Here is a 24,048-nt window from a genome sequence, read left to right as displayed (position 1 = left end):
ATGAGAAATTATGGGACCAAGAGATGGGAGATAAGGAAAGCCCATGGAGAGGAACTTGAGTTTGAAGGCATATGCCAGTTTCACAGGAGGTGGCTGAGAAGCTTAGCAGAAATTTTGACAGACTTGTAGGGTTGGGGAGGATATATCTTGGAAGTATGTATGCATAATAAATTCATAATAAATATGCAAATTTCATCAGAGAACTAGAAGTTAGTAAAAAGGAAATTCTAGAATTGAAACATATAACTGAATTTAATAATTCAGTGGATGGTTTTAACACCAGATTAGATGCAACTGAAGAAATCAAAGAGAGAATTAATGAGCTGGAAATGAGGTCAGAAGAAAATAAATAATAGATGGAAGCACAGAGGGAAGAGTTTGGAATGTACTGAAAGAGATTAAGAAATAGACAGGAAATGCTGAAAAGATTCCACATGTGTATACATACATATATACCATATGTGTAATTGGAATTCCTGAAGAAAAGGAGAGAATGAAGCAAAAGCTACGTTTGTAGTGATAATAGCTGAGAATTTTGCAAAATACGCTAAAGAAATAAAGCCACAGATTGAAGAAACACTAAGGATCCTGGGCAGAATAAATATACAGACAACTACAACTACTAAACATTACGGTACAAGCTTTAAAACCGAAGACAAAGAGAAATCTTAAGTAACCAGAGGGGAAAATAAAAAAGGAATAAAACTGATGGGTAGCTTCTCAGTGGAAGCAGTGGAAGTTGATAGACAAAGGAGTACTCTTCTTGAAGTGTTAATAGGAAATGACTGCCAGTCATGAATTCTGAACCTACTGAAAATACCATTGAACTACAATAAACACATTTTCAGACAAATTGAGAGTTTCTTAGTGATGGAACAGCATTAAGGAGAATTCGAAATAGTATCCGTTAGGCAGAGAAGGAGTGTGATCCCAGGCTTGGAGTAAGAAAGAATGAAGAATTAAAAAAAAAATGTGTGTGGGCAAATGGAAATAAACATTGACTTCATGCAACAAATGTAATGTCTTAGGGTTTTAAATTATGTATGGAATTAAACTAACAGTAATAATAGCTTGTATATAGGGAGGAGGTAACTTTAGTATTTGTTAGATCTTTGCATTTCGTAATCTCTAAAATAATTAAAAGACTAGCAAGAGAATATATAACTACTAAGCTTAATAGAGGGGGAAATATGGAATAATAAAAAGGCAAGAAAGGAAAGAAAGAGAAGTGTGGGAAAAGTACTGAGATGATACTAGGATATCATTAAATGGCAGTGTAATCATAGATTGCATGTAAATGCATTAAATGGTCCAGATAAGAGAGAAAGATTTCAGACATAATTGAAAAACAAACCTCACCTTCAATATAAGGGTATAGGGAGTCTGGATGTAAAAAAAAGTAAAGGATGGAAACAATTATCCAAAAATTAACCATAAGAAGGCTGGTATAGCATACTAATATAATTAGATAAAAAGGCATTAAGGCAAATACCAATTTTAGAGATAAAGAGGGACAATTTATAATAATTAAATGTTTCATTAGGCAGGAAGAAGAGTTCTGAATTTGTATGTGTTCAGTAACACAGCCTCAAAATACATTAAGCAAAAATAGAACATATGGGGAAAAATAGACCTCCATAATATTAATGGGCGATAAGCACATCTCTGTCTCTCTCAGTAGTTGGAAGAACAATGTGTCATTAAGAATATAGATTTGAACAATGTAAATAATAAGCTTGATCTGTATGACACATTAGAACACTGCGTATTATATTCACATCATTTCTTTTCAGTCATAAGTGGATTATTATCTAAATATTGTCCACATTCCAACCCTTAAACTAAGTTCTCAATAAATTTGAAAATACTGAAAATAATCTTAAGTATATTCTCCAAGAGTGCTATTAAGCTGGAAATTACTAGCAGCCAGAATTAATAGAATAATCCTCACTTTTATAAATTAAGCAATACACTTTTATGTAACCCATGCATCAAAGATGAAATCACAATAAAAATTTGAGAATATTTTGAACTGATTAATAATGAAAATATTATAATTATAACTTGTGGGATGTAGAGTTTGGTAGCCAGCTACCAAGATGGTGCCCAGTGATTCTTGTCTCCTCATACTCTTACCCATTGGTAGTCTCCTTGTTGAATAGGGTTGACCTGTGTAACCTATAGGATACTGGGAAAGTGATGTAGGGTGACTTCCATTGCTTGATAGTGAAAGTGGGAGTCACTATCTTATTCTCTTGACTTGAATGGAAACGTCTGTCTTACTCTCTTGACTCACTTGTCTTGAGGGATGCCCGCTGTGTCATGTCGACAGGACACTCAGACAGCCCTATGGAAAGGTCTTCATGGTGAATAATTGGAGTCTCCTACCTTGGCCCTGTGAGTCAGCCTTTCTGGAAGCATGTCCTCCATCCTCAGTTAAGCCTGGGCTGACATCTTGACTTCAACCTCAGGAGACCCTGAGCCAGAACCACCCTGCTAGGCTGTTCCTGAATTCTTGACCCTTAGAGACTGTGAAATAATGAATATTTATTGTTGTTTCCAGTAGCTAAGTTTTGGGATACTTTGTTATACAACAGTAGATAATCCCCAGCTGAAGCGGTGCTGAAAGGGAAGTTTATAGCCCTCAACGCATATATTAAAGAAAAGGCTGAAATTCAGTGATTAGATGTATTTCTCAGAAAGTTAGAAAAAGGACAAGAAACAATTAAGGATGGAAAAAATAAGCATAACAGTAAAGAGTTTCAACAAAGCCAAAAGTTCTTTGAATGAAATACTAAAAATGGTGTAAGACTGAGATTAATCTAGGATCAAAATAGAAATATCATAAATAACTATTATCATATTTGAAAAAGGGAATCACTATAGAACCTTCAGACACTAAAAAGTATATTTTAAAAGTTTTATATGGAAAATTTGAAAAAGTGAAATAGGTAAATATCAGAAAAACACTAAGACTGGCACAGAAAGAAATAAAATCTGAATAGACCTGTAACTATAAAATGCATTGAATCTGTAGTTAAAATTCTTTCTCTACCTGTTAGTATTTCTGTCAGAAATGTTTAACCTGAATCACATGAGGAAGCAGTCAGACAAATCCAAATGAACAGTTTATGAAAGCAATCTATATCCTTCAAAAGCTTAGTTTCAAAAAGACAAAAGGTGGGAGAACTATTTTATAAGGAAAGTAAAAAATGTGACAGATATAAATATGTGATTTGGATCCTGTCTTTAAGAGAGGGAAAAAAAAAAAAGAAAACCTATAATGGACATCTGAGAAATTGGGGGAAATTTCAATATTAATTGTATATTAAATGTCTTGAGTCTTATAAATGTATTATGTAGGAGAATATCATTGTCCTTAGGAGATACATGCTGAGGATTTTAGGGTTGAAGTGTCATGATGTCTGCAACTTAGATTCAGATGGTTCAAGTCCATCCAGTAGCCAGGGGCAAGTGTGGCAAAATATTAACGATTGGTGAATCTCGGTGACTGGTATGTGAGCGTTCATTGTACTATTCTTGCAACTCTTATGCAGATTTGAAATATTGCGAAGTGACACTTGGGGAAAATGAACAAACACTGTACTATCACTGCAACTGTTCAACATTAGCAAGTACTACTAAGCAAGAAAAAACAAAAATGTATAAATATTGGAAAGAAAGAGAAAAAAATTCTCATTTTCTTTTTTTTGGCTGTGCTGTGTGGCATGCGGGATCTTAATTCCCTGACCAGGGATCTAACCCCTGCTCCCTGCAGTGGAAGCGTGGAGTCCTAACCCCTGGACTGCCAGGGAATTCCCCCAAATTCTCATTTTTTTTTTTTCAAGCAGTTTGATTACCTACTTGAAAAAGCCAAGAGAATCAATGGAAAATGCCTTGACAGATTTCAGTTTAATCTTACAATAGTTGTGGTACCAGATAGTGATAATGGCTGCAGAGTATTGTGAATGTACCAAATGCCACTTAATTATACATTTAAATTTTATTTATTTATTTATTTATGGCTGTGTTGGGTCTTCGTTTCTGTGCGAGGGCTTTCTCTAGTTGCGGCAAGTGGGGGCCACTCTTCATCGCGGTGTGCGGGCCTATCATTATCGCAGCCTCTCTTGTTGCGGAGCACAGGCTCCAGACGCGCAGGCTCAGTAATTGTGGCACACGGGCCCAGCTGCTCCGCGGCATGTGGGATCTTCCCAGACCAGGGCTCGAACTCGTGTCGCCTGCATTGGCAGGCAGACTCTGAACCACTGCGCCATCAGGGAAGCCCCAATTATACATTTGAAAATGGTTAAAGTGGTGAATTTAACGTTGTGTGAATTTTACCCCCTCCTCCACTCCCCCATGCTAATAGCTCTGTCTAGAATGCACATGTGAGCACACAGGAAAGATTTGCATTTTAACAGTTAATAGGACAGCTTACTACCTTTAAATAATGCATTCTTTAATAGCAAAATAGAGGATCAACATACATTAAAGACTTCTTATTTTGCCACTGAATAAGTTGTAAAAGTAGAAGTTATTATGCTCTCAGGCACATGTTATATACTAGACAGTTACTCAGAATGTGTGATTTCAGGAAAACTATTCTGACTTTGGAAGTAGACATGTGAGATTGCAGTACAGAATCACAAAGCCAAAGGGGACTTTGAGAAATTGCAGTTCTTACTGTTTCCTTTATTTAGAGATGCATGTTACAGTCATCAATGAGTAGCTTTGAGGGTGGTTAATAAAACATGGCTATATGTCAGTGATACTGCATTTGAGGAAATGTTGTTACTTAGAAACAGTAAAAGGAAGGCTTCAAAAGTTAAAAGTGCCTGTTGGGTACTAAAAAAAAAATCTCTTAAAACACAAACTTAAGAGTATTTCCCTAGTGAATTCTATTAAAACCTATTAGAACTGCTGAGAGCTTAGTAAAACATGGGACCCATGTCCTAAAACCAAAAGTTTCTTATAAACCATCAATAATCAGTTTGCAAACATAATGAAAAAAGTATATAATTCACAATAGCAACAAAAGCTTCACATAGGAATAAACTTACCAGGAGACGGGAAAGGTCTTAAAAATAATGACAGAACCTTGGGTGGTGGGGAGGGAATAGTCTAATTAAGTGAAAATGTCTACCATGCTCCTGAATCAGGAGATTCAATGTTGTAAAGATGTCACGTCTCCAAATCATGGTATAAAGTCAGTGTATTTACATTTGAAATCCCAGTTGCTTTGTTTTAATGGAACTTGGCATGTTATCAAGTTCATTTAGAAAGAGAAAGATAAGCACAAATAGCCAACCTCCCCCCCCCCCCCCAATCCCTCAAAAAAACAAAAAACCCTCAACTTTTTGGCATACTAGATATTTAAAAATGCTTTAAAAGATGTTATAGAGAAAACAGTATAGTGTCAACCCAGGGCTAGACAAAGACATCAGTGAGACAAAAGAGAGAGCAACAAACGACTTGTGTATCTGTCATATTAAGTCACCTGTGTTCTAACTAACTTTAATTAAAATTCTTAAAGTACTCTGTGTTTGCAAGGTTACAAATTTTACCTTGTTTTAATTTTAATTAACAAGAATATCCAATTGTTAATATAATTTCAGTTATTACTTTTAATGGGATATTCTCTAAAACTCATTGTTAGTCCATGTTCTGAAACATATCTACTTAGATGTAAATAATCACTTAAAAAACCGTTCATTTCATATATACGAAGAGAAGGAGCTTAGAAGAAGCTTCACTGAAGAAGTCATAGGTTCAGATCCTATCTCTCTTACAAAGTGTATATAACCTTGGGAAAAAGCATGAAACAGAGATAATAAACTATGTCTCTCTGGCATGTAATGATAAGTAAGTATGTAAATCATACGGAAAAACAAAACCAACCCATTTCTTCCCAACACTTCCTTTCTCTTAATGGCAATACTGGTCTTCCTTTTGCTTAAGCTCCTTTATCTTGAATGTCTCATGAGTCAGCAAGTTGTGTTGCTTCTTTCATGAAGGTAGGGGGTACTGCCCTCCAGTTAAGGTTCTTGGATCAATTGGATTGATTCTTGGTTCTTTATCTTATCTGTTCCTTTTCATCAATATTGTATACTGCTGTCAGACAGATCTTTGGGTTGCCTTCAGTGTTTTGCTTGAGAACTACAGTTAACCTCTTAACTTGCTCTTATTGGGTCGAGATTTTCTGTCCATTTAACCCATTTCCATACCACTTCCAAAATGAACACTTAGTCTTACAGATCTTTCTGTTAACTATCACATATCACATTCCCTCTCACTTTTGTATTTTTGTTCATCTTATTCCTTTGCCTAGTGCATTTTTCTTGTTTTCCTTATATTTTTCTGTCTTTTAAGCTGCCTTAAAAGCTGCCTTTGGTCCAGGATGTCTCTGGACCAAATTGATCTTGCTTTCTCTAGCTTGTTTGTGTAGCACAAATGTTAGCCCTATTCCGAAGTTACGATATAATTTTTGTGTTTTCTTATAATACTTTTATGGTTTTGTTATTTAAATATATAAAATGTTGATCACTTGGAATTTATCCTGCTTTTTTACAGTCTGAAGAATGGATCCATTTTTTTCCCCAGATTGTTGCACAGTTGTCCCTTTACCATTTATGCATTTACGATCCATTGTTTCCTCAACTGACTGAGATGGCTCCTTTATCTTAAGTCTTGTGTATTAGCATCCAGTTTGGACTTCACATTTTTCCATTGGTCATTCTGTCATTGTGTACCTACTGTGCCCCATAGTTTTAATTAATCGGCTTTGTGGTAGGTTTCACATTGATAGGACTAGATCTTTACTTTCTCTTTGTAAAAGTTTTTCTGACTGTTCTTGTTAGTTTTGAAAATAATCATTTATTGAGATCACATTACATTTACAAATTAGAGATAGACTTCATTTTTTTACAGGTTATGAGTTTTCACTGCAATAATATCACCTATATTATGGATTTCTTGTGTTTTACTTAAAGTGTTAGTTGAAGTTAACTTTGAAAAACTGTTTAACTTCAGTAGCAGCTCAGGAAGCTGAATTGTAAATGTTTATTCCTTTTTAGTTTAGCCCAATGGCCAAAGGCTCTCAAAGATACATGGTCTCTACTGGTGCTGATGGGACAGTTTGTTTTTGGCAGTGGGATTTAGAATCCCTGAAATTCAGGTAAGTGACTTTAATTGTGTAATAAGTTTTCTTTTTTAATGGTGTTACAGTTTAGTCTAGTGAAATGAAATCTGATTATAAAGAGAAATTGTGTATTGTGGTTGCCTTTTTACTTTTGAATTTAATTTTTGTTAAATACAGCGTATGTGCCATATTGACTACTGTTTGCACTGTACGATTTAGATAGTTGGATATGTAAAAGGAGCATAGCCATGCTGTCTTAGTGGGCACATTTTTTTGAAAATGAAAAAGTGATAGTATATACGTGAACATTTTGAAAAATGTTAGAAATGTATAATTACATAGGCAGAAATTTAGGCAGGATCATTTAAGAATCAGACCTGGATTATAGCCCTGCACTGCCCAGTGTGTTACCCGCTAGCCACATGTCTCTATAGAGCACTTCGGATGTGGCTAGTGCAATTGAGGAATCGAATTATTAATTTAAATTTAACTGATACGATTCAGTTATTACAAAACTTTTAAGCATATTTCAAACAACTTGAGTATGTGAATTTAGTTTTTCAGCTATAAGTTTTATGAAATCTTGAGTACAGATCAAGTATTTTTGATGAAAACTCTTCAAATTGAGATGTATTATTAGTGTCTAGTATGCTCTGGAAGATTTAAAAGATTTAATATGAAAGAACCTAAAGTCCTTAATAAAATTTTATTAAAATTGATGTGATATTTTGGATATATTGGTTTAAATGAAGTAAAACTAATTTTATCTTTTTACTTATAATGTGGCTACTAAAAACCCTAGTTTTATCTTTATACTTATGATGCGGCTACTAAAAATTTAAAGTTACACATGTGGCTTGCATGCCCTTTCTGTTGGACCATGCTATCACCTGGTGGTTCTACATCCTGCTCTGCAGCCTCGATAATGGATTCTCTTACACTGTCTGAGCTTTAGTCACCTAAGTTACAGAACGGGGGTTAGTAGGCTTGCTCTTTCTGTATACTATGTTCTATATAAGTTTGGGGATTGGACAGTCCTCTAAAATCCATCCAACTATAACAGCATATGTGGAAATATTTGGTATACTGTGAGGTACTAGAAATAAGATTATAACATTTAAATATGCTAGATTAAAACCAATATTTTAAACCATGTTAATATGCTAAACTAACGTATTTTAAAACATCTTCTTTTCAAGTCCACGTCCCCTGAAGTTCACTGAAAAGCCTAGACCAGGCGTTCAAATGCTTTGTTCTTCTTTTAGTGTTGGTAAGATAACTTTAGTGTTTTTTTCCTTAGTTTTATTTTAGCATTTTGAATGACCACATTATGAGAGAAAGCTGGCAAAAAGGAGGCTTAAAGTGTCCATATGAGCAATTTCTGTGCCCTGTGCCCTGTGTGTATGATAAACCAAGAATGTGGTTCTTTAACTGAACTGCATGTTTTTGGTAGTTTAAATTTGTTTTCCACACATCTTGTGAAATTATTCTCCATTTTCTTTCCTTGTACAATGGACTTGTGTGAAACCTTTCTTTTTGGGAGAGGTCAAAGATCTTTCCCCACAGAAGTCTGAAAATTTGAACAAGTGAACTTTATATTCCATAGCTAGGTTTAGGTGTGTAAAGCTGTTTGGAAAGCAGAGCCCCTTTTCATGCATTTTCAGAGCCGCAGCATCTTAAAGTCATTGTCACAACTAATACAACAGAGGGAGATAGTGAACATTTCCAGACTGAATTAACTTTTAAAAATTAAGCCTCATTTGATGTGTGCTTCCTGCCCGCGCCCCCCCCCCCCCGCCGCCCAGCACCACCAAACAATTCTCCGACACTAGTTGGGTGTCCTAGAACTCAACTCAGTTCTGACACTACCTACCTAGAGATTAGTGTGAGATCCCACAGGTTAAGGGCTCAGTCCTACAAGATGCCCCACCTACTCCCAGCCTCAGGCCAGGTTGTCACTTGTGCTTCTGACTGATGGGCTATATAGAGCAGAGATTCCCACAACTTCCTCCTTGGGTTTGATTCATTTGCTAGAGCAGCTGACAAAACTCAAACATTTTACTCACTAGATTTTCGGTTTATTATAAAAGGATATAATTCAGGAATAGCCAGATGGAAGAGATGCATAGGATAAAGTACGTGGGAAGGGGCACTCTGGGTGTGCCATTCTTCTCTGATCTCCACCTGTCCATCAACCTAGAATCTCTCTGAACCTTGCCCTTTTGGGTTTTTTATGGAGGCTTCATTACATAGGCACAGTTGGTTAAATCATTGGTCATCACTGTTGATTCAGCTGTCTCCCAACTCTCTTATCACATGGTTGGTTCCCCTAGCAGTTAGTTCCCATCCATAGATGCTTTCCAAAAGTCACCTCATTAACATAAACTCTGGTGTGGTTGAAATGGGTTTGATGAAAATCAAGACACCAGTATCACTTCACTTAGGAAATTCTAAGGGTTTTAGGAGTTCTGCCAGAAAAAGGGATGAAGACCAAATATATATTTCTTCCTAAAAGTCACAGCATTACACTGCATTTATTTTAAAAGTTCTTTATATAATGAATTAGGAAACGGATTTATTGAGATAAATTTAGTTTTGGCATAGAGAGCTTGCTTAATTTAATACAGAAATTTGGTTAAGATATTTGTTACAAACTGGATTTTTTAAACCTTAAAATTTTTATTTCAGGTGGTATGTTTTTAGCCACAGGTAGTACTGATCACGTAATCAGAATGTATTTTTTGGGTTTTGAAGCACCTGAAAAAATCGCAGAACTTGAAAGTCACACTGTAAGTATTTACGTTTTAAAATTCTGTAGATTGTTAATATTCCTGTTGGTTCCTAACCTCATATTGCTAAGGGAAATTGTTACTGATTTTAATTTTAACTTAAATTTAGGGGGAATTGGATTTAAAGGTGAAGCATGATATTGACAAACTCAGCACCTTACTGTGCCAAATACTTTGCAGTGGTTATTTCAGCTTTAAGTCCAAACTCTTGATTATGATAATTAATCTGGGTGGATTAGGTTTGAATTGGGTCTATTTATCTAAACCAAGCTCATGAAATTAGAATGCTGTTTTATCAATGTGTACTAAGATAGAGAACTCTCGGTATTCTGGAGCGCTGGTTAGCGATCAGGTCATCTTTTCTCCTATAGGAAATTCTGTGAAGTTATTTGATAAAAAAATCACTTTAAAAGAAATTATTATTGTTATTTTTTGCACATAATCATCGAAGTGAATATGCCTTGTTTTCAGCTACTTAAACCTTTTATTTTGATTACTTTCTACACATATCAATTTTTATACAGATGTAATTAATTGCAAATACCGCTTTAATTTTAGAAGTAGGCTTCTTTTTACCGCATGCGTCTATCTTTGAGACAAGAGCTGTATCTTAGTGTTATTAGGTTCGTAGTTAGATTCTTTGCACTTAAACGTACAATATATGTTTGAATGGCAGGGTTAAGCAGCGTAAGTGCATATCTCTAGCTTTAAACCAAATATGCTTCTGGCTCTAAAACTGAGTGGGTTTTCTTTGTGTACAGACTATGTAGATGATTACTTTTGTGTTTGGTTTTTTCCCATCTTTAGGATAAAGTTGATAGTATCCAATTTTGTAACAATGGTGATCGGTAAGTAAGTGTCTGTGTGTTTGTTTTTTTTTTTTAATTTAATTTTTTTTTATACAGCAGGTTATTAGCCATCCATTTTATACACATCAGTGTATACATGTCAATCCCAATCTCCCAATTCATCCCACCCCACCCCCACCCCCCGCCATGTTTGTATTTGTGAGTGTGTTTTTAGGTAAATATACTATGCTTCCTATTAGTATAACTAATATATCACTTTGTAGGTATATATCATATTGCAGGTACTGGTTAGTAAATGTAATAATTGAAGGAAAAGTGTCTGGGGCAGGGAGGAAACAATTAAACTTAAGTTTTTAGAATTGTAGTTTCTGCAGCCTCCTATGACCAAAAGTAGTTTTTCTTTATCTCACTGCTGGCTAAATGTTTGACTTATAGGAAAATTAGGTGTAAGGATAAAGAAATTTGTTATATTTGAGTAGTTAAAAGAAAATCTTTTCTAATCAATCACTGTGAATGCAACAGAATTATCACTTAAATTAAATCTTTTGTGGTCCCCCGTGTCTTTTCAGGTACCATTCCTAAACTGTGATTTTTTAACACTTAACTTTATTAAATGATTGATTTATTTTTACACATGGCTAGCATGAATTAATTTGAGTTTAGAGTTAAAATGCTTATAATGGTGCTTTTGGTTTTACTGTTTCTTCCATACATTTTTAATTGTCCTTCTCCCCCCACACCCCCCCTCCAAATACTTATTGTACATTGTCTTTTCAAAACTCAATCTATTCGAGAAGCTAGTGATTGAGTTTGAAATGTGCTTTACTTAATAGGGCCAGGCAAATCATAGCAAACCAGATTTTCTCTGTTTAGATACACGCTAAATTCCCTGTCTTTTGGAATTAACACCTATAGATTTACCTGCAGTCAAGATAGCTACATTAAAAATTTTTTCACTTGAAATTTTAACCGTAGCCCTTGGTAGCACGTATGTGAGTAGAAGATCTTCTTTTCTTTTAAGGTTTTTAAGTGGTAGCAGAGATGGAACAGCACGGATTTGGAGATTTGAGCAGTTAGAATGGAGAAGCATCTTACTGGATATGGCTACAAGAATCTCAGGGTAAGTTGAGACGGTTTGTTTCTAAGTAGGTGCATCCTAAGTACTTGGTCTCTCTCTCTCTCTCTCTCTCTCTCTCTGGTTGGTTGATTGCTTTGTTCAGGGGACTGGAGCCACCTCCTATTAGAAGAGCTGCTATCTCAGTGAATGGCTCCCTCCTGCACATCTGACAGATAAATACTTAAACCTCGTATATTCTTTTTTTTTAGAATTAATTAATTAATTATTGGCTGCGTTGGATCTTCGTTGCTGCGCGTGGGCTTTCTCTAGTTGCGGCGAGCGGGGGCTACTCTGTTGCGGTGTGTGGGCTTCTCATTGCGGTGGCTTCTCTTGTTGCAGAGCACAGGCTCTAGGCGCACGGGCTCAGTAGTTGTGGCTCGCAGGCTCTAGAGCACAGGCTCAGTAGTTGTGGTGCACGGGCTTAGTTGCTCTGTGGCATGTGGGATCTTCCTGGACCAGGGCTCAAACCCGTGTCCCCTGCGTTGGCAGGCGGATTCTTAACCACTGTGCCACCAGGGAGGTTCCCGCCTACTATTTCAAAAAATATATAAAAATAACTCAAGTATATCAAATGTGGAAATTTTCAGAAAATTCTCCTTTTTGAAGCTAGGATTTTTGGAATTTTTAAGAAGTCACTTACAGCTACTTCTGGCGAAAAAAGCAAACAAACACACTTTAAGTTTAAAAAAATTGGGCTCCAGTGGGAGTGAAAATTTTTCTTTTTGTATGCTGAAATTTTGGTTTGTAAAATGGCATTGAAGGCAAGTTTGTCTAACTGTCCCCCTCCCTCAACCTCCAAAGTCTCAAAAATGTATCTTGAGCATCTTTGAGATAAGTTTAGTACTTTCCAAGATAAATATTACAAATTTCAAATACATTGCTTTTTTGGTTTGTATATTTTGGGAGGAAGTACAGGTGGTAGAAAGAATATGTGTTTTGGAGTCAGACCTTTGCTCAAATACCATTTATACTGTTTATAGCTATATAATTTTGAGAACATCATTTAATATTTATTAATCTGTTTCATCATCTGGGAAGTGAGACTACCTGCCTTTAAGTATTGTTGGCAATTTTAAATCATATGAAAATTTCTAGCACTGCTTGGTCTAGAGTAGGCATATCAATGTTCTTAGCAGTTTTTCTGAGAAATGTTACACATTTTAGACATCTTCACGTCTGCTTTATTTTTAGTAATAGTAGGAGAAATTAACCCATTCTCTGCTGTGGCTCAAACAATTGTATTGGATTTCAAAATAAATTTGATATTAATATTTTTGTGAAATAATCTGTGATAGAGAATGGAAAGAATACATACTAGAAATCTGATAATCCTTGTTCACAAACAAATCTTTACAATTATTTAAGGATGTTACATCTGGATATTTAGAAGCATCTTAGTGTGAAAGTGAAAAATAATGAAAGAATGGCAGTGAAGAACATCTGAAATGGTATTCGCCCATGAACAATTATTTTATTAGGCAAAATAGGAATACCATTGTAAAAACTTGAATAAAAATCTTTAAATGAGACTGAAAACTATTTATTTTTCTTGTTGTTGCCCTCCCTTCATGGAGAGAACTTTTCTTGTATTTTCCCTCATGGTGGAGATATTCTTTTCTCATTTAAAGTTTTACTTATTTCACATCTTGAAAGGCAGTGTTTTCTGTGTGTAAAAATTGATGGATATATTTGTTTTAGTGTTCTAATCTTGGCTAATCAACTTGATGAAATGCAACACGTCTGTTAGTAAATTCAAATGAAGCGTGGAGGGTCTTAGCCTGTATTCCATTTTGTCATTTATTTATTTACTTATTTGGCTGCGTTGGGTCTTAGTTGTGGCATGTGGGATCTTCGTTGCGGCATGCAGGCTTCTCTCTAGTTGTGGCGCACGGGCTCCGTAGTTGTGGCACGTGGCCCAGTTGCCCCGTGGCATGTGGGATCCTGGTTCCCCGACCAGGGCTCAAACCCGTGTCCCCTGCGTTGGAAGGTGGATTCTTAACCACTGCACCACCAGGGAAGTCCCCTTTTGTCTTTTATGTTACACTTCCTCTGATCAGTCTAGTTAGAATTATTCTCTCATTTGTGTTCCATGGTGCTTACATAGATGGGTGTTACATAGCACTCATTCCATATTCTTGTAGCCGTTTTCTTTAAAATACGTGTTTATTATATGCTTAATCATTTCTTAGAATGTGCTCTATGATTTCAGAAGCAGCTAGGTCCCCCCAGTCCCCCCAACCCTATACTACTGACTGCTGTATTTTATACAGAAGCTTTGCATATTGCTTTCATAAAGGCAGCAAAACACTGCAGACGTGTATCCAAGACCGTTCTTGGCAAGGACCTGTAGGAACAGTTTATAGGGAAGTAGAAAGAGTTGAATGCAGCTCATTTACAGTTCAGCAAATTGAGAGTCTGTGTCAGGCACTTTACTAGACATTGGGGTCATGAAGATGAATTACTTTCTTTCTGTCTTCCTGAAGTTTTTTGTCATCTATAGAGAGTGAAGCAGTTGAAAGTATTACTTATAGGGCTTGGGGTCAGGAGAAGGGAATAATTAGAAAAGAGGTAGAGAGAAAAAGCTTTGCTTTTATGAGCAGCAGCGGTATTCTGAAATCTGCCTGTATTCAGTCTCCGAACTGTTTGTAAATCATCCCTTACCCCTCGAGATTTTGCCCTTATCTGTTTATAGATAACCTGTTGCGGGTCAGATGTGATGAACTCTATCGAGTTGGTAAGGTATGGACATGAGCTGGATTACTTTAGTTATTTTTGTATCGATGAGGGATTGTGTACATAGTACAGCCTCCTACACATATAGCATTGCACATTTCATATTTTTTTTCTTAGAGATTTATCTTTAGAAGAGGAAAGGTTTATGAAACCCAAAGTAACAATGATAGCTTGGAATCAGAATGATAGCATTGTTGTCACAGCTGTGAATGATCATGTCCTCAAAGTGTGGAATTCTTATACTGGACAACTGCTTCATAACTTATTGGTAGGTAGTTTTTATAAAATATAACAAATCAAAACTTTTTGAACTATAATTTTATTTTTAATAAACATGTTTCATTTATATTATCAAATGAATAGAAATTTGTATATATACTAATATATAAATTACTGTCATTAATACATATTTAAAAACTCTTATACACTGTGACAATATGGGCTTTTAATTTTAAACTTATAACTTGCAAACCCTCCTTAACTGTATGACTTTGTTGAATAAAGGGACATGCTGATGAAGTATTTGTTTTGGAGACACATCCCTTTGATTCCAGAATTATGTTATCTGCAGGACATGATGGCAGCATATTCATATGGGATATTACAAAAGGCACCAAGATGAAACATTATTTTAATATGGTAAGTGGAGTGAGAGGTATCTTCACGCATGTTTGCATTTGTTTCAAGTATTTGGATAATGAAGTGTAGCCGGAAACCGATCTGCATATTTTGGCAGTTTATATTTCTAGGAATCAGGGTACTACTTAGTCTGATAAGTATCTGATAGCCATATATACATACATACATACATACAAATGTGAAATTAATCTGTATAACTAATTCACATGAGGGAAAGATTTTCAAAATTTATTTATTTAGCTTTGTGTGTGTGAATTTGTCCCCGTCTGTGTTTATATTGGCAAAATTATGGTAATTCACACAACTTTTTCACTATTTAAATTTATTAAAACATTTGATAATAAGGACTTCCTGGCCATCCAGTGGTTAAGACTCAGCACTCCCAATGCAGGGAAACTAAGATCCCACATGGCACGTGGTGCGGCCAAAAAAAAAAATTTGATAATTAAAAATAATACTCAGTAGAGTCATCTAGGGAATCAAACATCATTGTTTGTTTTTCAGCGTTTCTTCTTTTTGCACATGAATATTTGACAACCAGATTACGATCTTATTGCATGTTTTTAGAATTTCTTATACATGACTACAATACAGTTACCAAAATAGGCAAATTTAACATTGATAAAGTAGCATTATCTAATCCAGGTTTACATTCAGATTTTGTCAGTTGTCCTAATAATGCCTTTATAGTTATGTTTTACCCCTTGGACCAGGACCTAATTCAGGCTCATGCATTGTATTAAGTAGTTATGTATCTCTAGTTTTGTAAAATCAATAATTCTGCCTTTTTTTTTTTTTTTTTCCTATATCTTGCCCTTTTACAGGCAAGTAATGTTACAGGATATCTCTGTTTTGTCTGATATTTCTTCATGATTCAATACTGTTTCACGTTTTGTTTTTTTTTTTTATAAAATGTACAATTTGCAAATATTTTATTCTGTGAGTTGTTTTTCACTTTTTATTTTTTATTTTTTTAAGATTTTAATTAATTAATTAATTAATTTTTGGCTGTGTTGGGTCTTCGTTTCTGTGCGAGGGCTTTCTCCAGTTGCAGCGAGCGGGGGCCACTCTTCATCGCGGTGCGCGGGCCTCTCACTGTCGTGGCCTCTCTTGTTGCGGAGCACAGGCTCCAGACGCGCAGGCTCAGTAGTTGTGGCTCACGGGCCCAGTTGCTCCGCGGCATATGGGATCCTCCCAAACCAGGGCGCGAATCCGCGTCCCCTGCATTGGCAGGCAGACTCTCAACCACTGCGCCACCAGGGAAGCCCCACATTTTTTTGATGTAATAAAACATAAATGATAGTGTGCCCTCCATTATATTAGAAGGCACATGATATTTATATGTTCCACTGTTATATGGTGATAATTATTAATATTTGGTTAAGGTGGCATCTGCCAAGTTTCTCCACTGATTTTTAAAATAGTTGTTTTTTTCTTTGTAAATCTTAAACTAATTTTTTCAGAGACTATGTAAATGTCTGGTTCCTCATTAAACTGTCACAAATATCAGTATCCATCGAAGGCTTTCTAATGGCATCGGTTCTTTACATGTTTATTAGTTGGCATTCTTGCACATAGTTTTGTAATCCTTTCTCATTTTATATAAAGAATGTTTTTCAAACCCTCAAAGATTTTTTAAGAATTTGCAAATATATTTTTGACGGTAAATTCAGCCTATCTTAGAAGTATGTTACCTACATAGTTAATTTACTGTTGTTGAGTATTTAAGTGGTTTCTAAAATATGCACAGCAACAATACTTTGAATGTTTTTAATACATGGCTGTTTAGGTAGATCCCTGATTATTTCCTTGGGATAAATTCTGAGGGAAATGTGTTAAAGGGCTTGTACATTGTTAAGACTTTTGATTTTTATATATATATATATATCTCATATATATATGATAGGTTTTATACAATTACTCTTCAGTTTATATTGAGATCCAATGCAAACTATAATTAATTTTTGAGGCAGTATGGTAGCATCCTATAGGTGAATGATTCTTAGATATTTGATTGAAGACCATCTTAGTTCATGTGTTCCATGTTTTTGTTGGTTTTTTTTGACCTTAAAATTTTAATTTCAATGTGCTTACACTGGACAGTTTCTTCAACAAACAGTTTAAAATACAGTTTTTTATTTATTAACATTAAGTGCACTAAAACAACTCAAATAGCATGACCCAAGTACATCATTAGGCATCTCTGAAACTTGCATCTCTGTTCAAATTACTGGAAAAAGAACTAAGCCTTCTTCAATTTTTCTATGGCCTTAAAATTCATAGGTACATCCATTGTTTAATTAGCCTTTAAAACTCAATAGGAACATTACATACTAAATTTAATCTGTTAAAACAGAAAACTACATTAATTCAGACTTTAAACAGAATATAAGCTAAAATAACCTCTAAGCCAAAGAGTAATCTGAAAAAAGTCTCACATGGGCAACGATGATCTTATTTCCAGTCAGACACCAAAAATTGGCCTTGTATACTGAATTCTTCTTACCTTTACTGCTCATCTGAGAGTCTCCTAATTCTTTAATGCTAGACAAATTGCTTAGGGTTGTAAACTACTAACAAAAACAGTATTTCATTAAGTAAATAGTTAACATAATGTGACACTGAAGTGTTCTCCAGGCACAGTTGCAGGTCGTATTTTGTCAGGAATCATTGTGTAGGACTCTTCAGACTGCAGGTAAAAACTGGAGTCTCTCTTGCTCTGCCTAGGAAGGTTTGCCCACTTGGGAAAACTTCCTTCTCAGCAGGTACCCTTAGCAAAGCTTTTGGTGCAGTAAGTTCCATGTGTATGATAGGAGAGTAGCTGCCACCATCTTTGCTTTACCAGCCAAGGGCTCTCCCCTCCCCACCCTCCTCTGCTTTACTTGGACTGAAGGTCTCAGGCCAGAGGTGTGAAGTGGTGCCAGGGTGCAGGTTGGGCTGTGGTGGAGGTGTCTCTTCAAAGGACCCTGGGGGTGAATCTGTGTAATCGGAGGGAAAATATTTACACATTTTTTTCCTTTTTATGTTATGAGAGAATGCAAATTTGTATACATGGATCATCTTATTCAGCAAGTCCCTAAATATCCCAATACCTTAATTTTCCCCCCCATTTTGTTAATTGGCACTCATTCATGTGTGGTATAGCAGTAGTGAATTGTTGCTTTTCGAGCGGGTATTTAGGTATGTATGTGAGTTTGTTTTGGCAGTTAGTTGGGTGGATGAATCCTTTTTCCAATGCTGATTTAACTTGTCCTAAAGTTTAATTATTGGAAAGTTATAGGCTGAGACAACAGATAAGCATAGCTCTACACTATTGAGTTAATGAAACAACTCATTTAACTATAAATTGATAATACTAAACTACTATGATTTACAGTTAAAAAAAACAAGAATAAAACAGTTTAAAAGTTATCTATTTAAGGCAACATTCATGATGCACTTAGAGTATCCTTCCTGAAATTTGTGGCAGTTTGAAATAAGGTAGTTGCAGGTGCAGGCATTTACATATGCACCCTTGAGACTTTGCAGCATTACAAATTTGCATTTCCACTTAGTCATCTAAGTGGAAAGCTTAAACTCCATAAAAGTATTGATTTTAGTTCATGAATTCCAAACTTCATTAATCTTTAATCATTTCCTTTGTAGGTTATTAATCAAAAGATTTTTGTTATATATTGAAAGAAAAGTTTGTGAAATTGTCACTCGTGTAAGAAGTAAAGAAAGCCTTCATTTTGGATTGGTTTATGATCCTTCATTTGATCAATTTGAAAACTAATTCTTAGATCTTTCGAGATTTTTTTCTAGGCTAGTGGTATCTAAAATGAATTTTATTTTCTGAAAATATTAACATGTGCTTAACGAAAAATTTGTTTAAAAAATTTTTTTTTCAGAAGTTGATATAGCAGAAGCTCTTACATAGAAATGGTCATACATTTTTCCCTCCGTGTTTCCTAGATTGAAGGACAAGGACATGGAGCTGTATTTGACTGTAAGTTTTCACAGGATGGACAGCATTTTGCCTGTACAGATTCTCACGGTCACCTTCTGATATTTGGTTTTGGATGCAGCAAGCCATATGAAAAGGTCATTTCATATACTTTCTTATAGCATGTAAAATAGTTATAAAAGATGTTTTGAAAATAGGTTAGATGTATTGATTTGATTTTTTTGTCTTTTCAAATAAAGTTAACTGGTTAATAATTTATTTTCTTTAACATGTATAAACCTCAAAATATCAATTTGTAAACTTCCCTTTTCTAGATTCCCGATCAGATGTTCTTCCATACTGACTATCGGCCACTGATTAGGGATTCTAATAATTATGTCTTAGATGAGCAAACTCAGCAGGCTCCTCATCTTATGCCTCCACCATTCTTGGTAGATGTAGATGGAAATCCTCATCCAACTAAGTATCAGAGATTAGTACCAGGCCGAGAAAATTCTGCAGATGAACATTTGGTTCCACAGCTAGGTTATGTGGCAACAAGTAAGTTCTAAGTCTTTTTTTTTGTTTTGTTTAATTTTTAATCTGAAAAATGTAAGTAATAATACAAAGAACTCCTGTACTTTCAGATTCACCAGTCCTTAATATTTTGTTTTATTATTCTATCTCTAGATACATATTATTGTTTTGAACCATTTGACACTTAAGTTCTGGCCCTCATGTCCATTTACCCCTAAATACTTCAGTATGTATTTTCTAAGAACAAAGATATTTTCTTATGTAATCATAAACAGTTATCAAAATTAGGACATTTAACAATTATATAATACTGTTATCAAATCTATAGTCTGTAATCAAATATTATTGTTCTAATAATGCCTGTTATAGCTTTTTTTCTCCCTTGATGTAGATTTTAATTTGGGACTGCACATTAAATTCAGTTGTCATTGATTAGGTTCAGGTTATGCATTTTGGAAAGAAGACAACATAAATGGTGTTGTAGCCTTCCTGGAGTACCATGTCAGGATGCTTATGATTGTGTTTTGTGCACTTATTGGTGATGCTGACTTTGAACACTTGGTATTCGCCAAGGTTTTCCACTATGAATTTTTTTTTTCTCTTTGTAATTAGTAAGTAGCTTGTGGTTTAAATAACCTGTTCTATTTCAAACTTTTAGGATCCATTGATAATTTTTGCCTGAATCAGTTGTTACTCTGAAGGTTGCAAAACGGTTTTCTAACTCTATTATCATTGCACCTGCATTTTATCATTAGCTGGCCATCTACTACTCTCCCATTTATTTATTTATTTCGTTTATTAAGTTTTAGTATGGACTTCCGGATTGTTATATAGTGGGTTACAATCCAGTACTATCATTGTTTAATTGCTCATATTATCCTTGGATTTGGCTGGAAGAGCCCATTCAAGCTGAGTTTTGTGTATTTTCCCAAGTCCCCATCATTCCTTGAGCACTTCCTTACTTTCTGGCAAAAGATGTTCCAGTCCTGTCTTGTACTTTGCCTGTCCTAGCCAAGTACAGAGTTTTTTGTTTTGTCTGTTTCTGTATTTGTTCATGGCAGTGTAGTGTTTTTCCCTAATATTATTAAATGAAGAAAAAAGATGCTTCTATTTAGTTCGGATGAGGATTAATTTACTGAAACTAAATCACCTTAAAGTTAAAGATTAATGTAAATCACTATATGTTTACTCTTTGAAATTTTTTTTATTAGTTCGATTGAAGTGTACTTTGTATACAACAAAATTCACCACTTTTAAGTGTACAATTCAAATGAGTTGAGAAATGTTAAACAGTCATGTAAACCACCACCACAATCAAGATACAGAATATTTCCAGTGCCCCCAAAAGTTCTCTTGGGCCTGTTTGGAATTAGTCCTCTCCCTTCTCCTGACCCCTTGTAATGACTGTTTTATTTTGTCACTTTGAGTTTTCCTTTTTAAGGAATTTTGTATAAATGAAATCATACAATATGTAGTCTTTTGTGTCTGGCTTCTTTAACTTAACATGGTGCTTTTGAGATTCATTCCTGTTGCAGGTATCAGTCTTTTTTTCATGTTTATTGATAGTGCACCATTGTACAGATATATCATCATTTATCTATTCACTAGTAGCTGAAAAACATTTGTCTTTTTTCCATTTTGTGGCTGTTTTAAGGAGTGCTGAAATATCCAACTATCCTGTGGATTTGTCTTATTTTTTCCTTCAGTTCTCTCAATTTTTGCTTTATGTATTTTAAAATTCTGTTATTATGTACATACACGTTTCAGATTGTGCTCTTGGTGAATTAATTCTTTTTTTTACAATTTTATTTATTTTTGGCTGCGTTGGGTCCTCGTTGCTATGCGCGGGCTTCCTCTAGTTGTGGCAAGCGGGGGCTACTCTTCCTTGTGGCGCGCGGGCTTCTCATCACGGTGGCTTCTCTTGTTGCGGAGCACAGGCTCTAGGTGCGCGGGCTTCAGTAGTTGTGGCACGTGGGCTTCAGTAGTTGTGGCTCCTGGGCTCTAGAGCGCAGGCTCAGTAGTTGTGGCTCACGGGCTTAGCTGCTCTGCGGTATGTGGGATCTTCGTGGACCAGGGCTCGAACCCGTGTCCCCTGCATTGGCAGGCGGATTCCCAACCACTGTGCCCCCAGGGAAGCCCTGAATTAATTCTTTCATCATTATGAAATGTTCCTTTTTATCCTCAGGAGTATTTCTTGTTTTGAAGACCATTAACTTTGTTTCATATTAAAGTAAATAACCCAACTTTTTAAAATTAGTGTTATCATGGTGTGTCTTTTCAATTCTTCTAACCAATATGTCTTTATATTAAAACAGATTTCTTGCAGGCAGCAATCCAATCTGACAACCTGTCTTTTAATTGGACTATGTAGACCATTTACATTTAATATAATTATTAGTATAGTCAGGCTTAAAGCTCTACATAATGCTACTTGTTTTGTCTTTATCCTTTCTGTTCTTTGTGCCTTTTCTCCTTTTTTTCCAAACTTTTTTGAAGTTCCTTATTTTTTAGTGTTTTATCATTATTGCCACTAATGTTTTATTAGCAATACCTGTTAGTCTTACTTATTTTTAATGGTTGTTCTAGGGCCTAAATTGTCAGTGTGTAGTTTGCAGACCCATGGTTTTTTCCATGACCTTTTATGGGGTCTTCGAGGTTATGACTATCTTCATAATAATATGGAACTATTATTTACCTTTGACATTTGCACTGATGAAACAGAAGCAGTGGTGGGTGAAACATTTGGTACCTTAGCACAAATCAAGGCCGTGGCACCAAACTACTAGCGGTCATTGTATTCTCCACTGCTTTGAACACACATTTTTAAATATTCTGAGTGTTAAAATTGGAAATATGCTTAAAACAGCTCTTGTTTGTGTCTGAAGTCTCTATTCTGGCTAGTGGGAACATGTACTATTGCCAGCCCTGTGAGAGTTCTGGCAATTTTTTGGCATTAAAAAATGGCTTGGCTTTTTCATGTTTTATTCCCCAGCATGGTGGAGTTTTAACCAATGTGTGCACATATTATTTAGCCAAAGAATCGATTCCTCATTGCGTACCTCTGAGCTATCTGTGCAATCCAGTCCTCTCTGATATTCAGCCCTGCATATTTTAGTCTTTCCGCTGCTCTCAAACTCTGACCTCTGTCCCTCAACTCATTGTGACCTCTGGGTGGTACTTGGGTTCCCTCTCCTTGTTCTGTAGTCTGGAAATTGCTTCCAGGCTGTTACCTGGAGCAATCAAAAGACTGGGCTCCATTGTCTTCTCTCAGGGATCACAGTCCTGTGCTGTTATCCAACATCTGAAAGCCCTTCTTTCATATATATTTTTTCCAGTGTTGTAGTAGTTTATAGTGGAAGGGCACTGTAGTACTTAAGCCTTTATGTGTAGAACCCTTCTTTAGTATTTGAATGGTGACTGCATTATGCCAAGTAGAAACAAGTATCATTCTTGATATTTCCCAAGTTACATTTAAATTCAGTGCTGTGAAAGAAAAGTTACATAGGGTTTTTTGGGGAGGGGAGAGGATTAGAAGTCTCCTTTTCTGCTGTTTTCCCTTTGGTTCCATGTTGTGATCTTAGGGATGTTATGTTATTCCTAGTTCTAATTAAAGTCTTTTTATCCTTTTACGGAATTTTTTTAATATAAATTTATTTATTTTATTTATTTATGTTTGGCTGTGTTGGGTCTTCGCTGCTGCATGCAGGCTTTCTCTAGTTGTGGCAAGCGGGGGCTACTCTTTGTTGTGGTGTGAGGGCTTCTCATTGCGATGGCTTCTCTTCTTGCAGAGCACGGGCTCTAGGCGCACGGGCTTCAGTAGTTGTGGCACGTGGGCTCAGGAGTTGTGGCTCGTGGGCTCTAGAGTGCAGGCTCAGTAGTTGTGGTGCACGGGCTTAGTTGCTCCACGGCATGTGGGATCTTCCTGGACCAGGGCTCGACCCCGTGTCCCCTGCATTGGCAGGCGGATTCTAAACCACTGTGCCACCAGGGAAGTCCCTTGTTATCCTTTTAGATTAGGGCTCCACTTCTTGCTGTCTTAGGTCATTTTTTGACAGTGATCAAAACATTTCCGTGGTTTTTGTTTAGCTCTTCTAAATTCTTCATTGATTTCCACAGTAAAATGGAGATGTTATCAATAAGATTTAAGGGATCTAAAAGTAGATTAGTAGAATAGAAGGATAGAAGTATTTTCCCCCTGGAATAGTTTATGACATTTTTCAGTTTTTGACATGTTACTATGGATGCAAGTATGCAAGTATATCTTTGCATTCTTTTTGCCTAATACCCTATTAATTGCGATTTGTTAAGGTTCTGCTTATAAGCCTGTGGGGGGGGGGGTGGTCCATGTTATATATTATGTT

At 35.7% G+C, this 24,048-nt stretch overlaps 1 protein-coding gene across 3 annotated transcripts in view; it reads left to right on the top strand.

Moving 5' to 3' along the window:
• Positions 1-24,048, top strand: part of BRWD1 (bromodomain and WD repeat domain containing 1) — a 128,003-nt gene that overhangs the window by 35,627 nt on the left and 68,328 nt on the right. For all 3 annotated transcript variants that reach the window (XM_059921577.1, XM_059921576.1, XM_059921574.1), the window contains 9 exons: positions 7,074-7,174; positions 8,338-8,408; positions 9,827-9,927; positions 10,735-10,775; positions 11,758-11,856; positions 14,704-14,854; positions 15,091-15,225; positions 19,180-19,308; positions 19,486-19,711. In XM_059921577.1, coding sequence (XP_059777560.1) covers positions 7,074-7,174; positions 8,338-8,408; positions 9,827-9,927; positions 10,735-10,775; positions 11,758-11,856; positions 14,704-14,854; positions 15,091-15,225; positions 19,180-19,308; positions 19,486-19,711 — 1,054 coding nt within the window. The remainder of the gene's footprint in view (positions 1-7,073; positions 7,175-8,337; positions 8,409-9,826; positions 9,928-10,734; positions 10,776-11,757; positions 11,857-14,703; positions 14,855-15,090; positions 15,226-19,179; positions 19,309-19,485; positions 19,712-24,048) is intronic.

The sequence above is a fragment of the Balaenoptera ricei genome, chromosome 4 (genome assembly GCF_028023285.1).
Source record: "Balaenoptera ricei isolate mBalRic1 chromosome 4, mBalRic1.hap2, whole genome shotgun sequence".
Taxonomy (NCBI): domain Eukaryota; kingdom Metazoa; phylum Chordata; class Mammalia; order Artiodactyla; family Balaenopteridae; genus Balaenoptera; species Balaenoptera ricei.
Note: the sequence above shows the minus strand (reverse complement) of the source record. Positions and strands in the feature narration are given on the sequence as shown.